Source organism: Strongylocentrotus purpuratus, unplaced genomic scaffold (assembly GCF_000002235.5).
Source record: "Strongylocentrotus purpuratus isolate Spur 01 unplaced genomic scaffold, Spur_5.0 spur5_scaffold_4, whole genome shotgun sequence".
Lineage (NCBI taxonomy): Eukaryota > Metazoa > Echinodermata > Echinoidea > Camarodonta > Strongylocentrotidae > Strongylocentrotus > Strongylocentrotus purpuratus.
In genome coordinates this window covers 9,994,332-10,018,513 of record NW_022145610.1, presented here as the reverse complement: position 1 = coordinate 10,018,513, position 24,182 = coordinate 9,994,332, and the positions used below count along the sequence as shown (strand labels likewise).

General features: G+C 35.8%; 1 protein-coding gene and 1 long non-coding RNA gene across 7 annotated transcripts in view; both read left to right on the top strand.

The window, feature by feature from the left end:
• The window catches only part of LOC100892164 (myosin heavy chain, muscle), an 80,023-nt gene that overhangs the window by 41,666 nt on the left and 14,175 nt on the right, over nucleotides 1-24,182 (top strand). For 4 of the 6 annotated variants that reach the window (XM_030997396.1, XM_030997395.1, XM_030997399.1 and 1 more), the window contains exons 8-22: nucleotides 1,809-1,968; nucleotides 2,832-2,897; nucleotides 3,528-3,623; nucleotides 3,945-3,986; nucleotides 4,776-4,895; nucleotides 5,479-5,571; nucleotides 7,590-7,682; nucleotides 8,564-8,680; nucleotides 16,913-16,987; nucleotides 17,195-17,290; nucleotides 18,978-19,016; nucleotides 21,574-21,648; nucleotides 22,195-22,332; nucleotides 22,938-23,021; nucleotides 23,776-23,979. In XM_030997396.1, coding sequence (XP_030853256.1) covers nucleotides 1,809-1,968; nucleotides 2,832-2,897; nucleotides 3,528-3,623; nucleotides 3,945-3,986; nucleotides 4,776-4,895; nucleotides 5,479-5,571; nucleotides 7,590-7,682; nucleotides 8,564-8,680; nucleotides 16,913-16,987; nucleotides 17,195-17,290; nucleotides 18,978-19,016; nucleotides 21,574-21,648; nucleotides 22,195-22,332; nucleotides 22,938-23,021; nucleotides 23,776-23,979 — 1,498 coding nt within the window. The remainder of the gene's footprint in view (nucleotides 1-1,808; nucleotides 1,969-2,831; nucleotides 2,898-3,527; nucleotides 3,624-3,944; nucleotides 3,987-4,775; nucleotides 4,896-5,478; nucleotides 5,572-7,589; nucleotides 7,683-8,563; nucleotides 8,681-16,912; nucleotides 16,988-17,194; nucleotides 17,291-18,977; nucleotides 19,017-21,573; nucleotides 21,649-22,194; nucleotides 22,333-22,937; nucleotides 23,022-23,775; nucleotides 23,980-24,182) is intronic. The other 2 variants (XM_030997397.1, XM_030997398.1) reach the window with 2 other exon arrangements.
• LOC115929130 lies at nucleotides 9,892-10,998 on the top strand. The gene is made up of 2 exons (XR_004066320.1): nucleotides 9,892-9,949; nucleotides 10,646-10,998. It is a non-coding gene; the product is annotated as an uncharacterized LOC115929130 (long non-coding RNA).

Below are 24,182 nucleotides of genomic sequence, written 5' to 3'. Positions count from 1 at the left end.
CCATTATCTGTCTGAGGGTGAACAGTTGATCCATAGTGGAACGTCCTGGTCGGAATCCAGCTTGTGCTTCGGACAGCACTTCTTCTGTTTTCTTCATGATCCTTCGCTGGAGGATGATACTGAATACTTTCCCTGCATGGCTTAGCAGGCTAATACCCCTGTAGTTTCCACAGTTGAGTTTGTCTTTTTTCTTGTAGATTGGTGTTATTATGGCTTTTCCCCAGTCAGCCGGAAAACTTTCTTCCCGCCATATTATGTTGCACAATTTGTGAAGTATGGTGATTCCTGTTGGCCCAGTAGCTTTGAGTTCCTCTCCTGTGATGCTGTCAAATCCAGGTGCTTTCTCTTCTGCGAGTTTTCGTACAGCAAATTCTACTTCATCTCGCAGAATGTCTGGAACCGGTTCGAGGCTGGCCATCTGAGGTATGTTAGTAGCTTCTCCATTTGTTTGGTTCTGGTGATTGTACAGTTCCTCAAAGCTTTCTTTCCATCTCTCTTTAACATCTTTCATCTCGGTAAGGATTTCTCCATCTTTGCTTTTCACTGCCTGCATTCTGATGCTAGATTTCTTAGTGATTTGTTTGATTGTTGTGTAGACTGCCTTGGATTTGGTAGCCTGACGTGAGGTTTCCACTTTTTTGCATAGATCTTGTATCCATTTGTCTTTGCAGCCTTTTGTTTTCCTTCGTATTTCTCTGTTAAGGAAGTTGTATCTCGGTCTTTTGTTTGGGTCTCTTTGTTTGTCTTGTTTCGCTTCCTTTCTCTCATCACTCAGTCGGAGGACTTCCTCACTTATCCAGGGTTCTTGTTGTTTGGATTTTTTAAGTCCCAATACTTTCTGTGAGGTTTCATTAATGGCTGTTTTTACTTCTTTCCATAGGTTTTCCACATCTGTGTCATCTTCCCCCAGCAGAGGGCCAAACTTTCCTCCTATTTCAATTTCATAATCTGTCCTGGTTTTGGGGTCTTTGAGTCTAAAGACATCATACCGCTTCAGGTACTGCGGTCTAGGTTTTGCTTTGAGCTTGAGGCGTAGGTTGGTTATAATTAACTGATGGTCTGATCCTACATCAGCACTTGGAAAGCTTCTTGCATTACTAATTGAGTTTTTCCAATTTTTGTTGATCATAATAAAATCAATTTTATTATGGGTGTTTTGGTCTGGTGATTCCCACGTCCACTGGCGGCTTCCTTTGCTTTGTTTGTATTTGCATTTAAGCTTTATATAAAGTATTGCTGCAAAATCAGCATTAGTTAACTGTTCACACACAAACAAATCTTGGCAATATTCTACTATAAATACAGACAAAGACTTACATGTATACCGGTAAGGGTTTCAGTCATACCTGTAGTACCTATGATAGTAGGGGTCATTGATCTACAGTATGACAAGTTATTAGTCAGTGGCAATTTTAATTGAGGAGAACAGTTTCTCATTAGCATTGTATACCCTTGTGTCTAGCTGAGCAAGGTATTATAAAGTATGAGCACATGCGGTAGCATTGACGTGACTATCGAAGGTCCAAAAGCCCTTTGTCTCCTCAGTCCTCCCTTCATCCCATATATGATAGATTTAATGATGAATTGCACATATTTACTTCATCATACTATATGGAAAAAAAACACACATTATTATGTATCTTGTTTTTTGTTGTTATAGGGTGATAGAACAACTTAACTCAGCCAAGGATCAATCATAAGAAGATTAGCGATGAGAAGGTCCCTGATGAATTGCACATACATGTATTACTTCATCATACTATACAAAGAAAAATGTAACATTGTTATGTATCTTATATTTTTTATAGGGTGATAGAACAACTTAACTCAGCACTGAGAGCCAAGGATCAAATCATAGGAAGGCTTAACGATGAGAAGGTCCTTACAGCCAGGAAGACGCTACAACCCTTACAAGAAGAGGTCAACAAACTCAAGGATCAGCTACAGGAGAAAGAGGACCAAATTGATGTGAGTAAAATATTCCTCCAATTCTCATTCAATCTGATGAATCTTTATCATTTTTCTAAAACTTATGTATCAAGGCTTGTTCAGATATGGCCCGGTAAACTGCCGCTCCCCCCAAAAAGCCACTACGTTTTTGGGGTTTAAATGAATGGCAACTGAGCAGGACAAAGGACATATTTAACGGTCACTGTGTTTTAAGATGGAGAAATGAAAAGTGTAATCTTAAAGATGAAGTTGAGTTCTGGTCATGCGATTGCATTGTGAAAGAAACGGTGTGGAATCGACCAGAAAAGGTTGATCATCTAGCAGATAAGAATTTGTTTGTATTGCAAGGTTCTGGAATCATCAAAATGATAAGAAATTTGGCCAAGTCTTGGTAAAATTACAAAAACTATACACAGAAAGATGTATATGGGACTACACGAACACGTGGCGTAAAAATCCTACCCTGGAGTTTTACGATGTTACATGACATATTTAGAATATGAAAGCATTTGAAGAGCCATGCTTTTCAGGGAACATGTCTTATCTGATGTTCTTCCACACTTGCATAATAATAATTATAACACTCACAAATTATTTTTCACCTCTTCCCAGAACTCAACCTTCTCTTTAACATCGTCATTTAAAAAGGATGCACGGTTTTGCCACGTCATTTCTGAACGGGCCTTTACAAGACAAATTGATGAATAATTCAATTTCTTTCATGACCATGTCCAAGCACTAAGATAGCGCCAATGACACACACAAGCAAGTTTTTGATCATATATAAACAGGAAGTATCATTAGAATCAAGATGAACATTTCTTCTTCAATGCATGGATATTGATGTTCCATTATTCTTTCATCCATTGTGGTATTAACAGGATATTGAGAAAGGTGCAGGCAGAGATAAAGACAGAGACAAGGAGAGGATACGCAAACAATATGAGGTGAGATGATCGGCAGTGACTTTTTTTTTTCTTCTTCAGCATTTATAGATATTGTTAGTAATAATAATCTGGATTTATATAGTACTTTATACAAAATACTGTCTCTAAACACTTTACAGATAATATTACCCCGGTCTTTGGATTTGTTTGCACAAAATGTGCACCATCTCCACTACCTGTAGAGTAATGTATGAATTTGATTTGTTTGTATTTTTTCTTATGCAAATGATTTTGGAAAATTTGCATAAAACTGCCGCTAAAATGACGGTGAAAGAAAAGTAGTTCCTCGATTTAAAAGTATGTTTGGTAATTTTGAAGAAGAATTTATATATTTTGAGTCTATTTGAAAAAGGAACAAGATATGCCTTTCCATATCATCTATTATCAATTCTGTCAATATCAGTGATGATAGTGAAATAAAGAGAGCGGACGATCCTTACCAATCTTTTAATGAAAAACTTATACTGATAAATTTCAAAATTACAACATAACCAATAACAGCACAATAAACAACCATGGAAAAATGTGCAAACAATTATTTCCCTACCCCTCCATGATAGTTAATTAATACCTGAAAGTTATGAAAGAATAATTCATGTAATATTGTCTGTTCTTTAAATGGCCTTTCAGGATGTGTATCTGGAACAGGAGAAGAGAGTTCGTGAGTTGGAAGATGCAACCGAACAATTCCAGGATGAAATCAGAAACAAAGCAAAGAACATCAAGGTACTACCTTCTTTCCTTTTTTGTGCAATCACACATGTATGATACTCTTAATAACTTCATATATTAATTATGAACCATAATCCTGAGTACCAGTTGAAGATATCAAATTCAATAATAAATACATGAAAATTGAGCTATATGAAAAAAGATGGTTTACGATTCAGTGAAATCAATTGTATTGTCATTCAGTTTGAGAAGGTAAAATACAGATATCAGTTACTTCTAGACTAATTTATCTGTTCAGTTATGTACATGTAGTTTGAAAATCTGTTATTGGGTATTTTATGCATGTTTGTGTCTTTCTTCTTTACCTCCTTCTAGGACATTGAAAATGCGTTGAAGGTGTCACAAAAAGTAATTAAGGTATGTACATTATTTCATTTTTCATATTGTAACTTTCATAACTGTTTTGAGCCAAGTGTACAAGATTCTTTGCAGATCACTACAATTTTGACTAGATGTAGTTGGGGCAATTATACACGTTTCTGTAAATAAATACAAATCATCAATTATTGTTCTTAAATCGCATCTTGTTACTATCTTTTATACCTGGCCGTTTTTATTTAGTGTGTCTTTGATGTTATGTATAGCTTTAAATTGTCTTAAGTCAGCTGTTTTTGTTCTTGATGAGAAAAAAAATGAAAGTCCCAATAATCATTTAATAATTTGCTGTTGATACATGTATACCACATCAAGTAAAGCTAGAAGCCACGATTGCTGATAATAATAGATATTAAAGTCTATAAATTATTTATTTCAGTGTTCCACTCCCACAAATAATATGCCCAAGGTGCAAAACAAAAGTAGGAACATGAAAAAACATAAACGTGAGACATGTTATAAGATACAAACAGTTCTACTGGAAAGCAATTTTGAAACATATTTTTGTAATTTTGAGGTAGTTCCTTTAAATCTATCTGCACTAGTTTGACTAGGAGGGATTAGACCTCCCTGTATGGCTACTGACAGGTGGTAATCTCATCAAATCAGCTCTCAATTAACATTAAAAAAGGGGACCAGGGGGGGGGGGGGACCAACGGGTACCGCTTAGGCATTATTTACTATATAGAGGGCCCAAGTAGCTACAAGTAGTGCAGTCCCGCTTTAAAGCAGATTTGATGGTAAGTAATGTGTATTCTCGTTGATTTGAAGGAGTTGGATGGTAAAGTGAAAGACAAAGATGCAGAGATCGCAACGCTGGAGAGCGGTGGCAAGAAGGGAGCTAAGGCTATACAAGGACTGACAGAGATGGTCAGAGCCAAAGACAAAGAGGTTTGTCACTCATTAATTGTACAACCAGATGTTTGATGTAGAGCATAAGAAAGTGGAAAAGATAAATTTATTGTCAAACTCAACTTTGCCTGTTTTGGCAATTGTTTGTTGTATCTGCTGTCTGCTGAGATCTATAGGTGCATTACCATGTAAAATGACAATAGGTAAAGCCCCTTTAAAGTGTTGTGAGCACCAAAATTTGATGGCAAAATTTCACTTAAATTGTATCATAAGGTGAAAGAGGATGTCATTTAAGACACATTTCTGCAAGGATTTTCAAAACGAATGTGTTTGAAGTTGAATATTGATGAAAGAATACACAATTTAGATTTTCTGCATATGACACCCTCTTTCACATTTTCTTTCAATTTAAGTGAAATTTTGCCATCAAGTTTTTGGCAAATTCGGGGCTCCCAACACATTAGAGGTGCTTTAACTACCTTCTGGTTCTCTATTTTGTGAACCTGTTCTTACCAAATTCAAAGGTTTTGTTAATACAGTGTGAGTTACAGGAATGTCTCCGCAAATCAGAAGCTCAGTTTTGCGATACAGAATCAACTGATTTTGTTATCATTTGTTGCAGATCCAACAACTATGTGACCAAATAGAGGATATGGAGGAGGCCCTCACCAAGGCTAACGAGAGAGTCAACAAAGCAGAGCGCAAGAAACATGAGGTGAGGAGCACACACTCGTACCATACTTCATTTCTGTCATGTTTCCTTATGTCCTTCACATTCTGATGTGTGTCTCAATGCTGCATTTTCATTGTTTATGTTCTCATTATGGTACAGTATATCTTTCTGTGCCCTCTTGCATGGTTCGTTCTTTGAATTTCATCTCCTCCCCATCTTTAATTTCAAATCTTGAGTTCTGGTATTGATGGTAAATGGATTCTCTGAGAAAAAGATTAACTTGTCATTATATTGTCACTAATTTCCAAGACTACCGATACAGACACCTACCTGGATATTCATAAATGAATGATACACGCCAATCAAAACTAAAAACAAAACAACAACATACCAAGGAATCATAATGGAAAATGTATAATAGAAAAAGCTTTCATTACAAAGAAAAACAGATTTTTACTGGTCTAAACAACTCATTTAGAGCATGACTAACAAATCAAAATCAGTTTATGCCAGTTTCTCTCCAAATGCAATTCCATAACCAGAACTACAGATTAACTTTATATTTGAACTCACCAGTTTGATTTATCCTTTGAATACATCCATCTTTTTTTGTTGAGTGCACCGTTGTTGTCATGTTTGCTTCTGCAAGTACTTTGTTGGCTTCCTCAGTTTCACAGAACATGGGGAAAAAACTACATCTTTCCTGGTTTTCTTATGTCTCTCCTGTCCAGGAAAACTAATTTGTCCAATAACAATTATGAGAATGATAGCTATAATCTGTTAACAAACACTCTAACAGCTGGATAAATGCTGAATGAGAAGCTAGACTAAAGGTCTCTTTCATGTATATTCTCTGAGAATTCAAACTCTTTTGTATTAAGGCACTAGCTGAATCCCAAAGCAATATATTGTTGAATTTTCTTTCTAATACCATGTACTATAGAGACTTTTGCGACCTGCCTCTCTACGCCTTTATATTTATATACCTGATTAAAAGAGCAACCAACTTGTTACATGTATATACCTGATTTTGATATGGATGTCATAATTACCACCATCCTTTTTCTCTATGCCATCCCAAACAAGCACTAACTTGTCCCCTCGTTGACTCAGTCATGCCCCATATATCTGACCAGTCTCAACTTGAACTATTGCGCAATACACTCTCACTGCTACATCACTGTTGAGCGGATAGCCATACCCTGTGTGATTATCCTCTATATAGGATGTATTCTAGTATACATGTACAGTTCGTCTTGGAATTTGTGGATTTATTGGCATTGTTGTATCCTGTTTCTCTTTGATGTTTCCCTTTAACAATGAGTTTTTGAGGTAATATGAAGTCATAATAGGCTATTTACTTTCTTAGAAGGTTGTGTACCATATTTAATATTTAATGTAGCATTTTTTCAATATTGAGTTTTCTTTTTGCATTTTACCCTCCATTCTTTCATCTATGCATTCATTTCATTTCATGTTTTTCTTTGTTTTGTATACTTGTGAAATATTTTGTTTCCTTTTCCCTTTGTTATATGTGTGGTTATAATCTTTTTTCCCCAACTATTTCCTTGGTCTTATATCACTGTATTTAAGTCACACCAATTATATTTATGTTGAAAGTAACTCATAATACAGGTACATGTATTTTGAACCAGTCCTTAATTCAGACATTTATTTTAAAGTACAATTTATTTATGGGGCAAAATTGCTGTTGTGTATAGTCTGAAATCTGGACCAAATTGAATCAGTAGATTAAGGTTGAGCAAGAATCATATTTACTTTGAGTTTGAACTGCATTGTATTGAGTAGATTAAAGTGTAGATAATTGTTTTAAACTGGGCCCTGTCTTACAAAGAGTTGATATTAATCTGAAAACTTATTTGCAATTGATATCAATCGCAACTATGTACATATTAGAGATAGGAGATTGCAAACTTGCGATTGATTACAGGACTTACGATTGATTTGGATCAATCGCAACTCTTTGTAAGACAGGGCCTTGGATTTTGTTGCTGTTGTTGTTGTTTTAACTATATGACTTGCATATGTTTGTACATCAGGGTATCGAGCAGCAAAACACTTCAATGTCAGAATTAGAAGAGAAGTTATCCGACATGAGATCACAGTTGCACACCAAAGATCTAGAAAATGAGGTGAGATAATCATTTTTCAGTTAGAATACCATTTGTGTAAACATTTCTCCTCAAATTATTACACTTGGGTAATAGTATCCTGATATCTATTATGATAAACCTTTATTGATGCTCTGGATTTTATTTAAAATGTTGCATTTTCACTTTTTATCACTAATTAATGTATCTTTTTTATCTATTATGATTGAGAATCTGCAATTCGGCCATATGACCGCGAATGATTTCTTTTCAATGAATCGTTTAAAATAAATAGATATATGAATACCGGATTTGCAGGCGTTTAAGGCCGCACCCCCCATTTTGACATTTCGTAGACAAAAAAAAAAATGGGTAAGGGAATGAAATAGTTCAGAAGTTAACAAGTTTACTTGTCATTTAAAGTTCTATTATTATTATTTTATTTAGTTATGCAATGTATTGGAATGATACCATCAAATTTGTTTGACTTTAATCTGTTGAGGCATTTATTCTGAATGCTTTAAAGGCATCGTTTAACGTGTTAAATCTGAGATGCATGGCCCTACGTGCTATCAGTGTTTGTGATATGGTGTAATATTGAACCCCTAAAAAATAGCGCTTCAAAATGATCATGAAGTTCTTTAAAAAAGTTAAAGTCTTTGAGTGACCGGTTTTACCATACTCTTTTTCCCCAATAGAGTATAGTGTTAGGAAAACTCAAAATTTGATTTCGATTTCCAATAATAAATATCTTGATAATCAGACAGGCGATCAGCTTGTAAATGTCATGGGATTTATGTTTGCCCTAAAGGTTTATAACTATGATTGCAGCATGAGCTAAATCAAGGATTTTTTTAAAGGATCTGAGACAAAGTTACCGGATCCCTTTAATAAGATGTACATACATGTTTCTTTGACTGCAGCGATTGCAGCGTTCAATGGCCAGGAAACAGCATGAGTTAGAGAGGCTTCGAGACGAGGTGAGAGAAGCAGAGGACCAAACAGATGGCATGACTAGGCAGAAAGATGATACAATGAAGGTACGAGATCAGAAATTCCGTCTTATTGCCAACTCCTCAAAAATGAAGAACAATAAAAGTATGCATGTACTTGTAGGTTACTGGTAGTCTTCCTTTCTTGTAATGATAGAAAATGTTTTCTCAACAAGTCATATGAACTTACTCTATATGTGCAAAAACAGATAATATGTGCTTAATGATTTTTGTTGGAAAAGTATGATACCTTTAATAGTAATGAATGAATCAAGATTGTAGTAATGAGATTCTGTTCTTATACAGTGTGAGTCAAAAAAAAGTTTACACCAGTCCTAGAAAATTGCTAATTATTTTAAAAATCATTGATGAACAGTAAATTGTTATACATCATATGAAAGAGTGTTTTATCCCGAATCATTTAGTATCATTTTTGTGTAGTATGTTTTCATGCTTGGATGAGCAGGAGGCATTGTTTGCGAGAGAGCAAAAGCGACTTGCGCTAAGGCGCCACGGATTTATTCAACTGGCATTCGGAATGCATTCCGAATGCCCTTGTTAATCTTTCTGGAATGTATCTGGAATGTCCCCATTCTAGCCACATTCTCAAAAAATCGATGCGACCTGCGCCTATTGTCTAGAGAACAAAGGGGCATTCCAGAATGCGCACATTCTGGAATGCATTCTGGAATGCGCCTTTGTTCTCTAGACAAAAGGCGCAAATCGCATCGATTTTTTGAGAATTGGGCGATTGAAAAGCATGCCCGAGACGCTGGCCATTAATCAGAATTGCGTGATTTTAAATGCCTGCCAAAGTGACTACAGCGCGGCGCAAAACATGCTATAACATTCGTTCTCTCAACTTCTGATTTTCTGAAGTTGATAACAGCGGAAACACGTTGTCTCCTAATTGAAGGGAAAAAATATCTTGGAATTACGTTTCCATTTTCCAATAAAAAAAAAGTTACGATCGCTTTATTTCTTAACCGTTAAAATGAATTTTGACGCTACGAGCTTGTTTTAATACAAGTATTTTCCTGCTCGAAAAAAGATTGCATTTATATAAAATAACTTGTTTGTCTTTTCAAATTTCTGCCGACATAGTGTTGGAATATGAATTAGTATCATATTTATATAGACAGCGCGGAGCACTTTTAGAAGGAGTAAGAGCTATTTTTTATTATCTTTTTAAACAAGGTATAACATTCGTTCTCTCAACTTCTGATTTTCTGAAATTGATAACAACGGAAACACGTTGTCTCCTAATTGAAGGAAAAAATTATCTTGGTATTACGTTTCCATTTTCCCATAAAAAAAGTTGCGGCCGCTTTATTTCTTCCCCGGTAAAATTTGACGCTACGAACGAGTTCTAATACAAGTATTTTCCCGCTCGAAAAAGATTACATTTATATAAAATAACTTGTTTGTCTTTTCAAATTTCTGCCGACATAGTGTTGGAATATGAATAAGTATCAGTTTATATAGACAGCGCGGAGCACTTTTAGAAGGAGTAAGAGCTATTTTTATTTATCTTTTTAAACAAGGTATAACATTCGTTCTCTCAACTTCTGATTTTCTGAAGTTGATAACAGCGGAAACACGTTGTCTCCTAATTGAAGGAAAAAATTATCTTGGTATTACGTTTCCATTTTCCCATAAAAAAGTTGCGGCCGCTTTATTTCTTCCCCGGTAAAATGAAATTTGACGCTACGAACGAGTTCTAATACAAGTATTTTCCCGCTCGAAAAAGATTACATTTATATAAAATAACTTGTTTGTCTTTTCAAATTTCTGCCGACATAGTGTTGGAATATGAATAAGTATCAGTTTATATAGACAGCGCGGAGCACTTTTAGAAGGAGTAAGAGCTATTTTTATTTATCTTTTTAAACAAGGTATAACATTCGTTCTCTCAACTTCTGATTTTCTGAAGTTGATAACAGCGGAAACACGTTGTCTCCTAATTGAAGGAAAAATTATCTTGGTATTACGTTTCCATTTTCCCATAAAAAGTTGCGGCCGCTTTATTTCTTCCCCGGTAAAATGAATTTTGACGCTACGAACGAGTTCTAATACAAGTATTTTCCCGCTCGAAAAAGATTACATTTATATAAAATAAATTGTTTGTATTTTCAAATTCTTTAAACTCGGTCAAACTATCATCAATCTCTTTCTCTCTCTTTTGTTGTTGTTGCCACTTTGCTTTCGTTCAAATCAACTGCGTGTCAAGTAAATTACACTACCCGTTCAATAAATGCAAGGGAAAAGATTTAACGGTGGAGGCAAAGGACGTATTTTACTCAGTGGGAACATCATAATTATTCTGTATTAACATCGACTTCCATTACGACTGGTTCCTAGGAAACTAAAAAATATTGATGGACGATGCTCCCCCCCCCCCCCCCCCCCCCCCCCTCTTCCCCGAAAGATTGAATGGAATATGAAACATCTGAGACTTGGCATTTATAAACTGTACTTAATTAAAATAAATGGGCAATCCAACCCTGTGGTGGAAATTTGCTTTAAAGGAAAGCAAAACAAATCAGGGGAAAACATTCATAAAAATTTGAAAAAAGATCCGATAAACAAGAACAGATAACAAAACAAAGGCCTTTGCGGGTTGTGAAAACAGCCATTAAATAACCGACTCCTGACTTGGTAATTCTTCTCCCCTGTAATTACCAGTGTCGGAACTCTGACAATACGGTTTTCATGTTATCAACTTGATCAATTTAGCGAATCATTCATGTATGGACCTCCTCTATTATGAAACGCTTATCTCAGCTGCCTGGACCGGATCCCACAATAAGAGGAACAAACGAATGTAAAGGTGTAACTACTCTGGAAGATTACCGTGTTGAAAGAAGAGGATGTAGGCCCAAACGTAGGTCAAGCTACATGACAATACAAACAACCACTCTAACTTATGTACCTTTACGAGGGCATGTAACCATTTTAGAGCAGGTTTGAGTTATAGGTATAGCCACGAATATGAGAATTTTCCTGGGCAAATATGCTACCATTGTTAAAGGGGAAAAAAAGCAAGGCAACATAAAAAAAAAAAAAAAAGAGTTTTCTGGCAATAAAGAAAAGCGAGTGCAAGATGAAGAAATTAATGTCTATTATCATTACTATTCTATTACAATATTGTAAGCATCATCATCGCCATCATCATCATCATCATCATCATCATTTCATGTACACATGTACATGCCATCTACAGAACTGATCATGAAACGAAGATTAACAAAGTTTTATTGAAAGGATAGGTTGAACGAGAACACAGATGGAGACGAAGACAAATAAATTGCATTCTCACGAGGGATAACCAAAACAAGTCTAGCTGTTCAATGGTTATCCTGATAAATGGGATTTGTGTGTCATTTTATTCCATAAAATATATTTGGGCAATAGTGGTAAGATTGTAATATGGTAAGGCACACGACAAATGAAGATTTCTAATTATGAGAAACAAAGTCGAAATTATTCAAAGTAAATATTATTTTTGTTTTCGAGAATAAAACAATGTTCATTTCAAAATGCATAAGTTCCCCAAATAGTCCTATATTTGATTTGCACATTTAAAAGAAAGGGCATTTAGTGTAGATCATGGCATAATGTTGGTCAGAATATAGTTACAAAATGTGTCGAAAACCCATGTAAAACGAAGGCTTAGGCCTATTATTTATGGCTCGGTTGATAATCGGCCGAGCTTTAGCACACGACAATCATAGACAATGGGGGAATGAATGGAGGTATCGACCGATCTTACGCAATTTGTATCGTGAGTGTATTGAAAAGGAAAGACGTGAAGCTTCAGCAAAATAAGACGGCAATTTCCCTCAAAATAACAGACCTTATTTTTCGTATTGATGAACATTACTTATATTTTTAGAAATAAAAAAAAGTCTGAACTTTCATTTTTATATTTACAAAAAGAATCACGAAATTGACTGAATGAGGCGCAATGAAAGTAGAAAGCACCGCCAAATTTTCCATTACTTGCGATGTAACCGAAATCGCTCGAGAACCCCGTATTTCTTTGTAGGGGCACATTACGGTGCGGGATCAGTCTAAAGGCTGATATTTTGTTATGCATACCATTTTTAGATACATGTATTCATATTACCGGACGTCTCGTAGTTTCACGGTTCAGACCTAGTGTTATCCATTACGACTGTCAATTTAAGTTCACGAGATAGGAACCAAACAAATATCAATGGATGATGCTCTTACCCCCCCCCCCCCCCCCCCCCCCCCCCCCCCACCTCCTTCCCCCACCACCCCACCTCCTTCCCCACCTCCCCACCTCCTTCCCCCGACCACGAAAGGTTGGTGGGGATTTGAAAGTTGGATTGATGACTGTATCTTAGAAATGTTGTAATCAACACCCAAGTTCGAACAGACCGCGATATTTATTGTTAAGTCGCCTCTGTTCTGAGAGCGCCGACATGTGGCGGGAATGTCATAATAAACCTGTCATTATTTGAATGTCGTTTTGCGACTGGTCAATGGTGAGGAGCAATTATTTACGATGACAAAAACATTTGTGTATTACAAAATAATCCAACATTTTAGGATTGTTATACCTTTAATCTCTCTCTCTCTCTCTCTCTCTCTCGATAATAATAAATCCATCTCTATCTCGAATCAACACTGTCTCCCCTTATCTAATATGAGGCGTCATGTCAATCAACACCAAAGTTTAAAACGCGCGTATATTTGACATTGTTAAGCGCCTTCGTTCTGAGAGCGCCGACATGCTTATGGCGGGAATGTCATAATAAATCTGTCATTATTGGTATGTCGTTGTTGCGCACGTGGCATGTTGTTGTCCACATGCCATGTTGGCGTGAGATAACATTGTTAAATTATTAGAGCATACGGACTATTTAGATTGGAAATAAGAAATAAGAAATCTTTTTACTTCTCATATATATAAAAAAAGACTAAAATCAGATTTCACCACCTCATATGTCAACATTCACCATCTCTTGCATCCTCTTTCTTTCCCTCGTTCTCTCCAATTCCCCTCTCACTCAGTTATCATCTCTCCCCCACTCTCTACTGATCTATATATGACCTTCTCTTTTTTTGTTTGGAATAAATAAGCACACCCTCTACAATTTTTATGAAATTCCGTAGAGAAATATGATATAAGTCATATTTTATTTATTATTGAAGAAGAAAAAAAAGAGATATAATTAAAAAATTAGAGAGGGAAGATGAGGAAGGTGATGAAAAAAAAGGGGGGGGGGTTAGGATAGTGTGCGCTAAACAAACAAATGATACGCAACATATAAGCAGACCACAAACAAAATTATGTCCGTCTCGGTTTGGGAATAAGATTATTCGAAACAACATACTTCATAGGTTTACATTAAAGCATGTGCTTTCCTTCATGCGCAGACTCGTGGAGGGGGGGGGGGGGGGGGGGGGGAGGGGGGAGCAACGGGGCCAGGCCGCTTCCTCCCTGGCCAAAAAAAAGACGGACCGCCCCATCCCTGCCCCCTAAAAAAGTTTAAAAATAAGGTGGTAACCACAAAATCCACTCTCGCTTTTTATCTATAACAAGGATAACAGGATAACGGAATAGGGGCAGTGATGAGAGAGAGAGAGAGACAAGCGAAAGCAATTAAATATCGGGATTCTGATATGTCTATTGATCTTTTTGTGGGTACGATGAAAAGGCACGAATGGAGTAGAAAGTTGGATTGATGACTGTATCTTGGAAATGTAATCAACACACAAGTTCGAACAGACCGCGATATTTACGATTGTTACGCCTCTGTTCTGAAAGTGCCGACATGTGGAGGGAATGTCATAATAAATCTGTCATTATTTGAATGTCGTTGTTGCAACCGTGGATATGGTGAGGAGCAATTATTTCCGATGAACAAAAACATTTGTGTATTACAAAATAATCCAACATTTTAGAATTGTTATAGGCATACAGCCAATTTACACCTGTAATCTCTCTCTCTCTCTCGATAATAATAATAAATCCAGATCTAGAATGAACACTGTCTCCTTCTTATCTAAAATGAGGGGTCATGTCAATCAACACCAAAGTTTAAAACGCGTACATTGTTACGCGCCTTTATTCTGAGAGCGCCGACATAGTAGTGGCGGGAATGTCATAATAAATCTGTCATTATTTTATTTATAAATAGCACACCCTCTACAATTTTTATGAAATTCCGTTAGTCATATTTTATTTATAATTGAAGAAAAAAAAAAACACACACACACACACACACACACACAAATCATTATTTATAAGAGAAGGAATTTAAAAAATAGAGAGGGTAGATGAGGTAAGTGATGTAACAAATTAAAAAAAATGATACGCAACATAAGTACAGACCACAAAGAAAATTATGTCTGTCTCGGTTTAGGAATAAGATTATATGAAACAACATACTTCATAGGTTTACATTAAAGCATGTGCTTTCCTTCATGCGCAGACTCATGGAGGGGGGGGGGGTGGCAACGGGGCCAGACTGCTTCCTCCCTGGCCAAAAAAAAAAAGACGGACCGCCCCATCCCTGCCCCCCAAAAAGTTTAAAATAAGATGGTAATCACCACAAATATCCACTCTCGCTTTTTATCTAAATATATCATTTCATTAGTCCTCCGATCTTTCAACACCCACCATCTCTTGCATCCTCTTTCTTCCTCTCATTTTGATCATTCAGATTCATCCGCATTTTCATGCAAAATATTTTCTTCATTTTTTCTCAATCTTTCTTCTACTCTTTTTACCATCTTTAATGAGGCATCGTGTCGATCAACACCAACGTTTCAAAACACCGCGTATATTTGACACTGTTACGCGCCTTTGTTCTGAGAGCGCCGACTCAGGACATATTTGTGGCGGCCTGGCGGGAATGTCATAATAAATCTGTCTTCATTCTTTCTCAATCTTTCTTCTACTCTTTTCACCATCTTTAATAAGCTGAAGAAAAGAAAGAAAATCAATTACAATATCACCGACGCTTGATAAATAAATAGTGAGAGAAAGAGAGCTAGAAGCGAAAACAATTAAATATCGATGATGTTACCGGAGTTTATGACAAAAATTAAGCCGTCGGAAAGAAATCAAAGTAAGTCCATTATCACCTGCGCTCGAGAAATGCAAAGAGCGACCGATCGCGGGAGAGACGGAAGCAAAACCAATTCAATATCTGTTGATTTCTATCAATTCTTATGGTGCATTCTATATCGAAACTCTTCCGGCACGCAATATCCGGCACGCAATAAGAAGGTAGTCGCTGTCGATCGATCTCGCCTTTGTTTGGATGACCTATTCATGGAGCATTCCAGAATGCGCCAATTAAGTCGTTAAGTACCGCATTCTAGGTACATTCTAGGTACATTCTGGAATGCGGATTAACAGAACAATAGATTCTGAATAGGGCATTCTACATGCATTCCGAATGCCAGTTGAATAAATCCGTGGCGCCTAAAGTTGCTTATGCGATCTTTGAATAAAACAATTGGGATTTGGGTATTAATTCTGTCTTTGCAGGTCCGAATAACATCCCTAACAAAATTAAAATCATGCCACACATATCAAATATCCACAAACATTTGTGTGTTTGTGAGTGTGTGTGACTTTGCTTATGCAAAAAGCATAAGCAATGCATTTCATTTTGATACATTCAATTCATTCTCTCACTCCGCTAATCCCAACATAATACCTACTGTAGGCATCACTTTGGCGCAAGTCGATGTTTGCACTCTCGCAAACAATGTCTCCTGTTCATCCAAGCGTGAACACATACCACACAAAAATGATACCAAAGGATTTGGGATAAAACACTCTTTCATATGATGTATAATAATTTACTGTTCATCATTGATTTTTAAAATAATTAGCAATTTTCTAGGTGTAAACTTTTTTTTGACTCACACGATATAGCGCACATCACATGATATATCGCCTCTTCTCCCTTCCGAAGGACTTTAGAAGTCATTTCCCTGGTATAAGTGTATAATTAATTTCTGTCTTAAGGCTTGTTAAGATATGGCATAGTAAACTGCCGCAAAAAAAGCAGTCATGTTTTTTAATGTGTAAATGAACGGCAATTGCATGCAACAAAGGACTTGCGCTGTATTCACTCAGCTTTGTGTTATAAGATACAGAAATGTGAAGCATAATTATTAGACCTTATGTCATCATAAAACAAAAAAAAGTTTTTTAAAGCGTCATATCTGAACGAGCCTTTAGTTTTGCTGTGTTAACATGTTGATTTTTTGGTTTCTTTTAATTTGCAGCTTTTAAAGGACCAACTTCAAGATGCAAAAGCAAAATCCAAAGAAAATGCAGATGCCATTGAACAACATTACCAGGTAAAACATCAATTTTGTTTTATTGTGTTCAAGTGTAATACGCAGCATGGACAAATTCATGTGCCAAGGGCTCGGAAAAGTACTTACTGTAAAAAAAGAAAGGTTTGCCATTGGAATATGTCAGGTTCTGTGTATATTGTATTTAGATCACTTTTCAAAGTATGGCAATATCTCCATTTTTCCCCTTTCTTTTCATTGTTAAATTAGAATCTCCTTGATGATAGCCACCATCAGTTGGATATGAAGGAGAAGGCCATCCAGAGGCTTACTAAAGGACTTCAAGAAAAGGACAGACTAGTTAAGGTAGGAAATACAAACTGTCGATTGTTTACTTCTTGAGATAAGAACGAGATGCATGTAGATTTGATTGTTGGTGTGATTTTTGGTTGTGTTGACTTGGAATTAGTATGAGTTGTGTGTGAGGTGAAGAAAATATTATTAAACCAAAGACTTCTGAATTTTCTCATTCATGTGTTTTTGATACAGGAACCAACCAGTTCCACTTTTAATGGGTTTAACAATTATTTGAATGTATATGAGTCCAATTATTGGTATGCAAGAAAATATGTACAGGTGTTTGCAATGTAAATGAATATGGGGGGGGGGGGGGGAGAGATTTGCTGAGACAAAAATTTAAGGGGGGGGGATTAATGAATAAGTCAAAGAATTTTTTTTTTCCTTGTGTTTATTTTTGCACATGATCAGCTCATTATTATTCATCATTTATTTATTTATTCATTTATTTTTTATTTTTTGTTTTGTTAGGGGGGGGGGGCAAAATTTAGTGAATAGAATGAAAGTGTGTACAGTGATGTTCAGTTTTTACATCTTGTATAGTGCAGAAGAAAAGAACTTTATGTGAATAACCCAGCATGAAGCACATTTTAACATTAAAATGTGCATTAGGGATTATACAATGTTTACCGGTACATATATATTCAAACAGTGGTATGTAGGCTGTGTAATTGAGAATATATTTATACTATCAAAATCTGTATTTGAACATCAGTTTACTAAAAAGGATATTTCCTCTCAGTATTTGCTTATGTATGCTCCACTGATTGTATAATTCCACATCTAACGTCCCGTCACGTCACGGATGAAATTTGATTTGTTCCGCTTGAGTGAACAGCCACAATGCATGCTGAGTACCAGCCATATATGCTTGATTAATTATGCATCAAATAACAAATGTCTACCATGCATTCCATAACTCCCATCCACCATTAATTTATTGGTATCTCATAACAAGATCTAGCAGAAAATTTTTGCTGGTAGTTGTTGCTCCCGGGAAAGCAAGTTTTGTTGTCAGTATTGTCAGTTTTGGAGCAGTAAAGTGAGTTTTAAACCCTTCAAAATTGTACTGGAAGCTTAATGGACTGGTGATTTAAAGAGGTATAATTTTACGGTATAATTTTAACAGAGAGTAGCAATTTTCATTATAGTTATTATCATATTGGCAACAGCACTTTGAATTTAAATCCTTAACAATGGTGTATTAAAAGATGTTTAGACAAATAATAATTTTCAAGAAATTCTTCAGCTTTAGGGGACCTGTTTGTGGTATGATGTTTTACTAAGTGAAGTAATTTCTGTTCGAAGAATTCTCTGTTAGAAGCAGTAAATTGAGTTTAAAACCTTTGGAAATTGTGTAATTAAAGATTTACATTAACTTGTACCAGTGATAGTTTATAGAAGAATCCTTTAGCTTCAGAGGATTACAGTATGTTGGGAGCAGTAAACTGTAAATCCCTTTAAAATTATGTGTTAGAACTTTAATAGAGGCTGTATGGAGAGTTGATTGTCACATCAATTCTAAAACTAAAGGATCCATACAATTGAGAGGATTTGTCGGCGTGCTGTTTACAGACGTATGTTACTCTGATTATGGCTGAGTTAATGAGAGCTCTGTGTTAATCTGCATGTTGATGTCGTCATAATTCTCATTTATTATTCTTTTTTATGTATCACTCATTACTAATCTGACTAGGAATACATGGAGCTTGCAAAGAATGCCAGCTTGCCTGATGTAAGTTTCTGTGTGTCACTAATGTGAATTACATTGTCGAAATGTCTTTTTATTTGCATCTTGCATGTTCATTCATATTCATGATTAGTAACGCATGTGGCGATCAATTTGAATGCTTCATGTTCACGTAACATTGATGTTTTGCATTCTGTGTTATTTTTCAGTTTATTCTGGTATTTGGGAACATCTTTCATCACTAGATGTACATTTATTTGCATGTGACTTTGTATATTGGCTGATTTTGACTCTGGGAATGCTGTTCCATAGCAGTACTGTGTCTCCTTTTAGTGATGTTTTTGCATTATCTTTTGATCCAGAACGCTACAATGTACATGGATAACACATTATATAAGAGCAAAAAGAGTAAAAAATCTTTAAAAAATCATTAGTCTATCTCCAATGCAGTATGATGTGCTGTTTTTAAATAAAAACTATTTAATTGTAATTATCATTAAATTCTCTTGTGTTGGCAAGGCGGTGTAAAATATAAAATCACTATTTTTTAGTACAAATTGGCAATTTTTCTTTTAAATCTCTCAATTTTCCTTCACATTGTTTCATTTATTAACCAGTTTTCATTTTTATTAAACTAAAAAGGAGTGAAAAAATAAGATTAATTGTTGCCAATTTGAGGATAGAAAACTGATTAATTAAGAAAATTAAAAAAAACTCCATACTGCTAACAGAATAACCTTGATGTCAAGGTCTGCCAATTCCAACTATCAGCATTAACCATTGTTATGTTCATGTGGTATCTCACCGTCTTTAGTGTATGTTATATACATGTATCTGTGGTATTTCTTGTTAATACTCTCTTGTTTGTGCCAGGTTTTGTCATTTCTTTGCTACTCTCTCAGTTTCTAGTTAATGGGATTTCAGATATTTCCCTAATCTGTATTTGTTTAGATGTTTTTAATTAATACAAAACAACTGCTGATGCTGATTGCATTTGCATTATAAGCCTGAATGAAGAAAATTGCTTTTTTCATTAGTGAAATCACATTTGTTCTTGTTTCTGTGTTTGTTTTTATACATTGTATCTCCCATAAATGTTTTATCAGTCAATTTAATATGTATGCAAAATATGTATATTTTTTTTAACATTGTGTTTTAGGATATCATTTTAATCTGCTGAGTGCATCAACATGTTTGAAATAACAAGATACTGAAAAAGAGTACTGCATACAACCACCCCTCTGTTTGGTTGTCTAGATAGAACCCAGTAGACCCTAATATTTGTGATTATACCCAAAGTATAAAAAGAGAAACTGCATATTGGTGAAATATCGTGGTATAAGGCTGACCTCACATAAAGTTCACATACATTTATCACAAAACTAAATAAACAAACACTAAACACACAAACAAAAACGTAAACAACGAGTGGTTTTGATAGTTATTAAAGTTCATTAATACAGAGTATTTGAATATGTGTCAGTTTGAGTTCATGTAGTGTCAACAATTTTACAAGAATTGAAACTATATATATACACGGTATATTTAGTTCTGTATGTTAGAGGTTCCATATACACACAGCACATACATATTCCAAATATGACCTTCAAATATTATTTCTATAAAGAGATGCTGCACATATAAAAACACTCTTGATGAACATAAGTCCAATTTAGGTTCTATGCTCGCATTTTTGTGTGTTATTCTTTATTTTCTTCAACTTTATATCCACTGGCTTATAGAATGCCAGCTAAATTTTTTAGAGGGTTATTTTATACATTCTAGCCATACACATTTTTTGTTGTGGTAATTGGTAGTGTGGTACACTTTAAATCAAAGCTAGCCGGTGATGGTTAATGTATATTTGTTTTTCGCTGGGTTCTTGTTTACACTTCAAACAGTCATGTTAGTACTCTGCTCTCATGTGAGCGTTCAGTTATCATAGTGGGAACATGCTTGTCCACAATAAACATGTATCACATTGACTCTGCAGTGTACATGTATTTAGTTGTATTTCCAAATTCTCATTCTGTATTGGTACTCTATTGATTGGTAAGCATGAGACATGATACATTTTGTTCACACAGTCAAATTTCCCCGAAATTGAATAAATTTTAGGACCAAACTATGCAAGGATTTGTTATTTACACTTCTTATTAAAGTCGATGTATCCATACGTCGAACTAATATTTGTAGTCCCAACCAAGTTGACTTATAACTGCAGAGTTAACTGTATACATGTATGTAGTATTTGAAAATGTAAGTAATTAAATGGCCAGTTTCTATAGATCTGAAAATAGTCTGACTCAATATATATCTTTCCTGCCATGTTGTGTTAGTCTCCTGCTGTTGATGTTGTTTGGCTTTGATTTCAAGAAAGCGAGCAAGCATGTTTCATCTTTGTGATAGACTGCATAGCCCTTTGAAGATTACTAGAACCATCTCCGAGATGAATATCTCACAGCCTGTTCACATTAGAGACTATTTATATGAAAATCGTTTTAAAGAAACGTCATATAGAGAATCAACCTATAGCAAGAGGAGCCTATCCTGTTCATTTTTTTTTGGTGTAGTAATAAATGTTGTCTTCTCTTTCACTCAGGCTCAGCAGGCATCAACCGAGAGCATTCTACAAGACCTCAGAGACAAGCTAGCAGACAGGGATAAAGCTTTGCAGGTTAGGAATGATACCTGTACATGCCTATTTACCACAGATTTGGAATGACCTACCAGTACCACTAGGCATAAGATAAGCCTGATGTGTTACTGTTTTCAAAGTTTTGTTGAAAGTGCACTTGTTTTCAGGAGCTCTAATAAATAGTTTATGGTTTGTCTGTAAAGTAACACTGCCAGGAGTTTTGTTTTCATCACAGGGCAGTAGAGTATACTTTCAATGTAGTAGCTGCGCTATATAAATTGATATAATTATTATTATGGATGATTGTATCCCTAATTACTTATTTAGTTCTTCAATATACAGAGCTGTTGTCGCATATAAAAAAAGTAAATTCACAGAAAAGAAATGGGAAGAAACTATTCAAGAAAGAGAGAAAAGGCATCAATCTCCAACAGAAGTGAAACTAAGTTTAATGCCTTGTGAGCCCCAAAGTACACGTTAAAGATAAAAGTATGACAGTAATGATAATAATATTATTAAAAATTACATTAAAAAAAAACTAATAATGAACTTCTGTATCATCTATACATTTTTAATTTCTTTTAGGAGGCAAATGACGAGAAGATCAAGGCTGTAGATGCTAAGGAGGCAGAACTGAGAGCATTGAAACAAAGTCTTAGGGATCACCAAAGAGATCTGGAGAGAGCTAATGGTGATATGATGGAAGACGCTAACAGACTAGGGGTGAGTATAAGGTCCAGAGATTGGGAGATTGAGAGAGAGAGAGAGAGAGAGAGAGAGAGAGAGAGGGAGAGAGAGAGAGAGAGAGAGAGAGAAGAAGAAGAAGAAGAAGAAGAAGAAGAAAAGAAAGGAGCTGAAGTGAGAGCATTGAAACAAAGCCTTAGGGATAACCAAAGAGATCTAAAGAGAGCTATTACAGGGATATGATGGCATATGCTAAGGGACTAGGGATGAGAGAGGGGAGAGAGAGAGAGAAGAGAGAGAGAGAGAGAGAAAGAAAGAAAGAGAAAGCATGAGGAAGGAGAGAGAGAGAGAGAGAGAGAGAGAGAGGGTGGATGGAGAGAGGAAAAGAAGAACACAGAGAGAAAGAAAGAGACAGACAGAGAGAGAGAGAGATAGAAGGCTTATGGAGTACTGAGATTTGTACCAATCTGATATATACAGAAGCCAATATGGAAGCACAGAAGAGGGGAGAAAGTTTGAAATGAAAGACCAAAGGGGAAAAGGAGTAGGAAAATGAGAGATAAGAAGCAAATGAGTGTTATCAATTTTCATCAACTTAATTTGGTATAGTGTCATTTGTTTCTCTCTTTTGTAATTTTATAAAGGAATTGGAAGCTAAAATGAAGGATTTGGACAACAAGAACAAACAACTCTCTGACAGTGTCAAGGCACTCAACAAAGCCAACCACGTAAGTTGTATAAAGAATCCTGGTGATGTATTCCCAAATCCATGTAATATCAATATGAAAATATTAACCCATCTATGTCAAATGTAAAATTTAGTATCTCTCCTCAATCTTTGAAGACTTTACATTTAACATGAGATTATATTTTTGTCTAGTGATATGCCTGAAAGTCATTCTAGTTACGAACCCAAGAGGGTCTGGAATGTATTTCTTTTATTTCAACATTTAGCCCACAGTCTTTCAATATGTTCCCAATAAAAGTGATGTAAAAAACAAACCAAAAGACCAGTCTGTTTTCAGAGGGATCAGGGCCCCATCTTATACAGAGTTGTGATTGATCCAAATCAATCGCAAGTCCTCCCAACAATCGCAAGTTTGCAGTCTCCTATCTCTTATGTACATAGTTGCAAATAAGTTGCAATTAATATCAACTCTTTTTAAGACACGGCCCCCAGAGGTCCCATTTAAACCAGATTGCATAACAAACAAACAAAATAAAATTCATGCAAGATGAAATAAAATTATATCATAATTTTTCATAAAAATGTAATCCTGATATGAGTCAGTCCTTATGAATTTCATTTCTAATCTTGCTCAATCCCCCACCCCCTCCCAATAGTATTTGTTTTGCAATAATAGTGATGTAAAAAAAATATATGCAAGATGAAATTAAATTAGATCATGATATTTTTGATAAAAATGTAACCCTGATATGAGTCAGTCATTATGGATTTTATTTTTAATCTTGCTCCATCAGGATGCGGAGGATAACCACCACCGGTCCCTTGGTGAGAAGGATGCGATCATCAGCCGTCTCCAGGCAGCCATCGCTGGGAAGGAGAGGGAGCTGGAGGAGGAGCGAGGCGTTCAGCAGAAGAACCAGGACCGCAACGGAGCGGCCCAGAACGTTGCCATCCAGCAGTTGACCGAACGACTCAGGGACAAGGATAAACAACTGGAGGTGAATGTTTGAAGATGTGTTTGTACTTTTATGGTGTTGGTGGGATCATGGGAGTGTTGGGGGGGGGGGTAGTCAAACTAGGAATGATTCAATTTCCAACCTAGAAGAGCCTAGGGGTGACAATATGAGCATTTCTTTGAGAGAATATAGAGACTGAACAAATCAAGCATGATAGTGAACAACTATAGGTGAGTTAATAGATG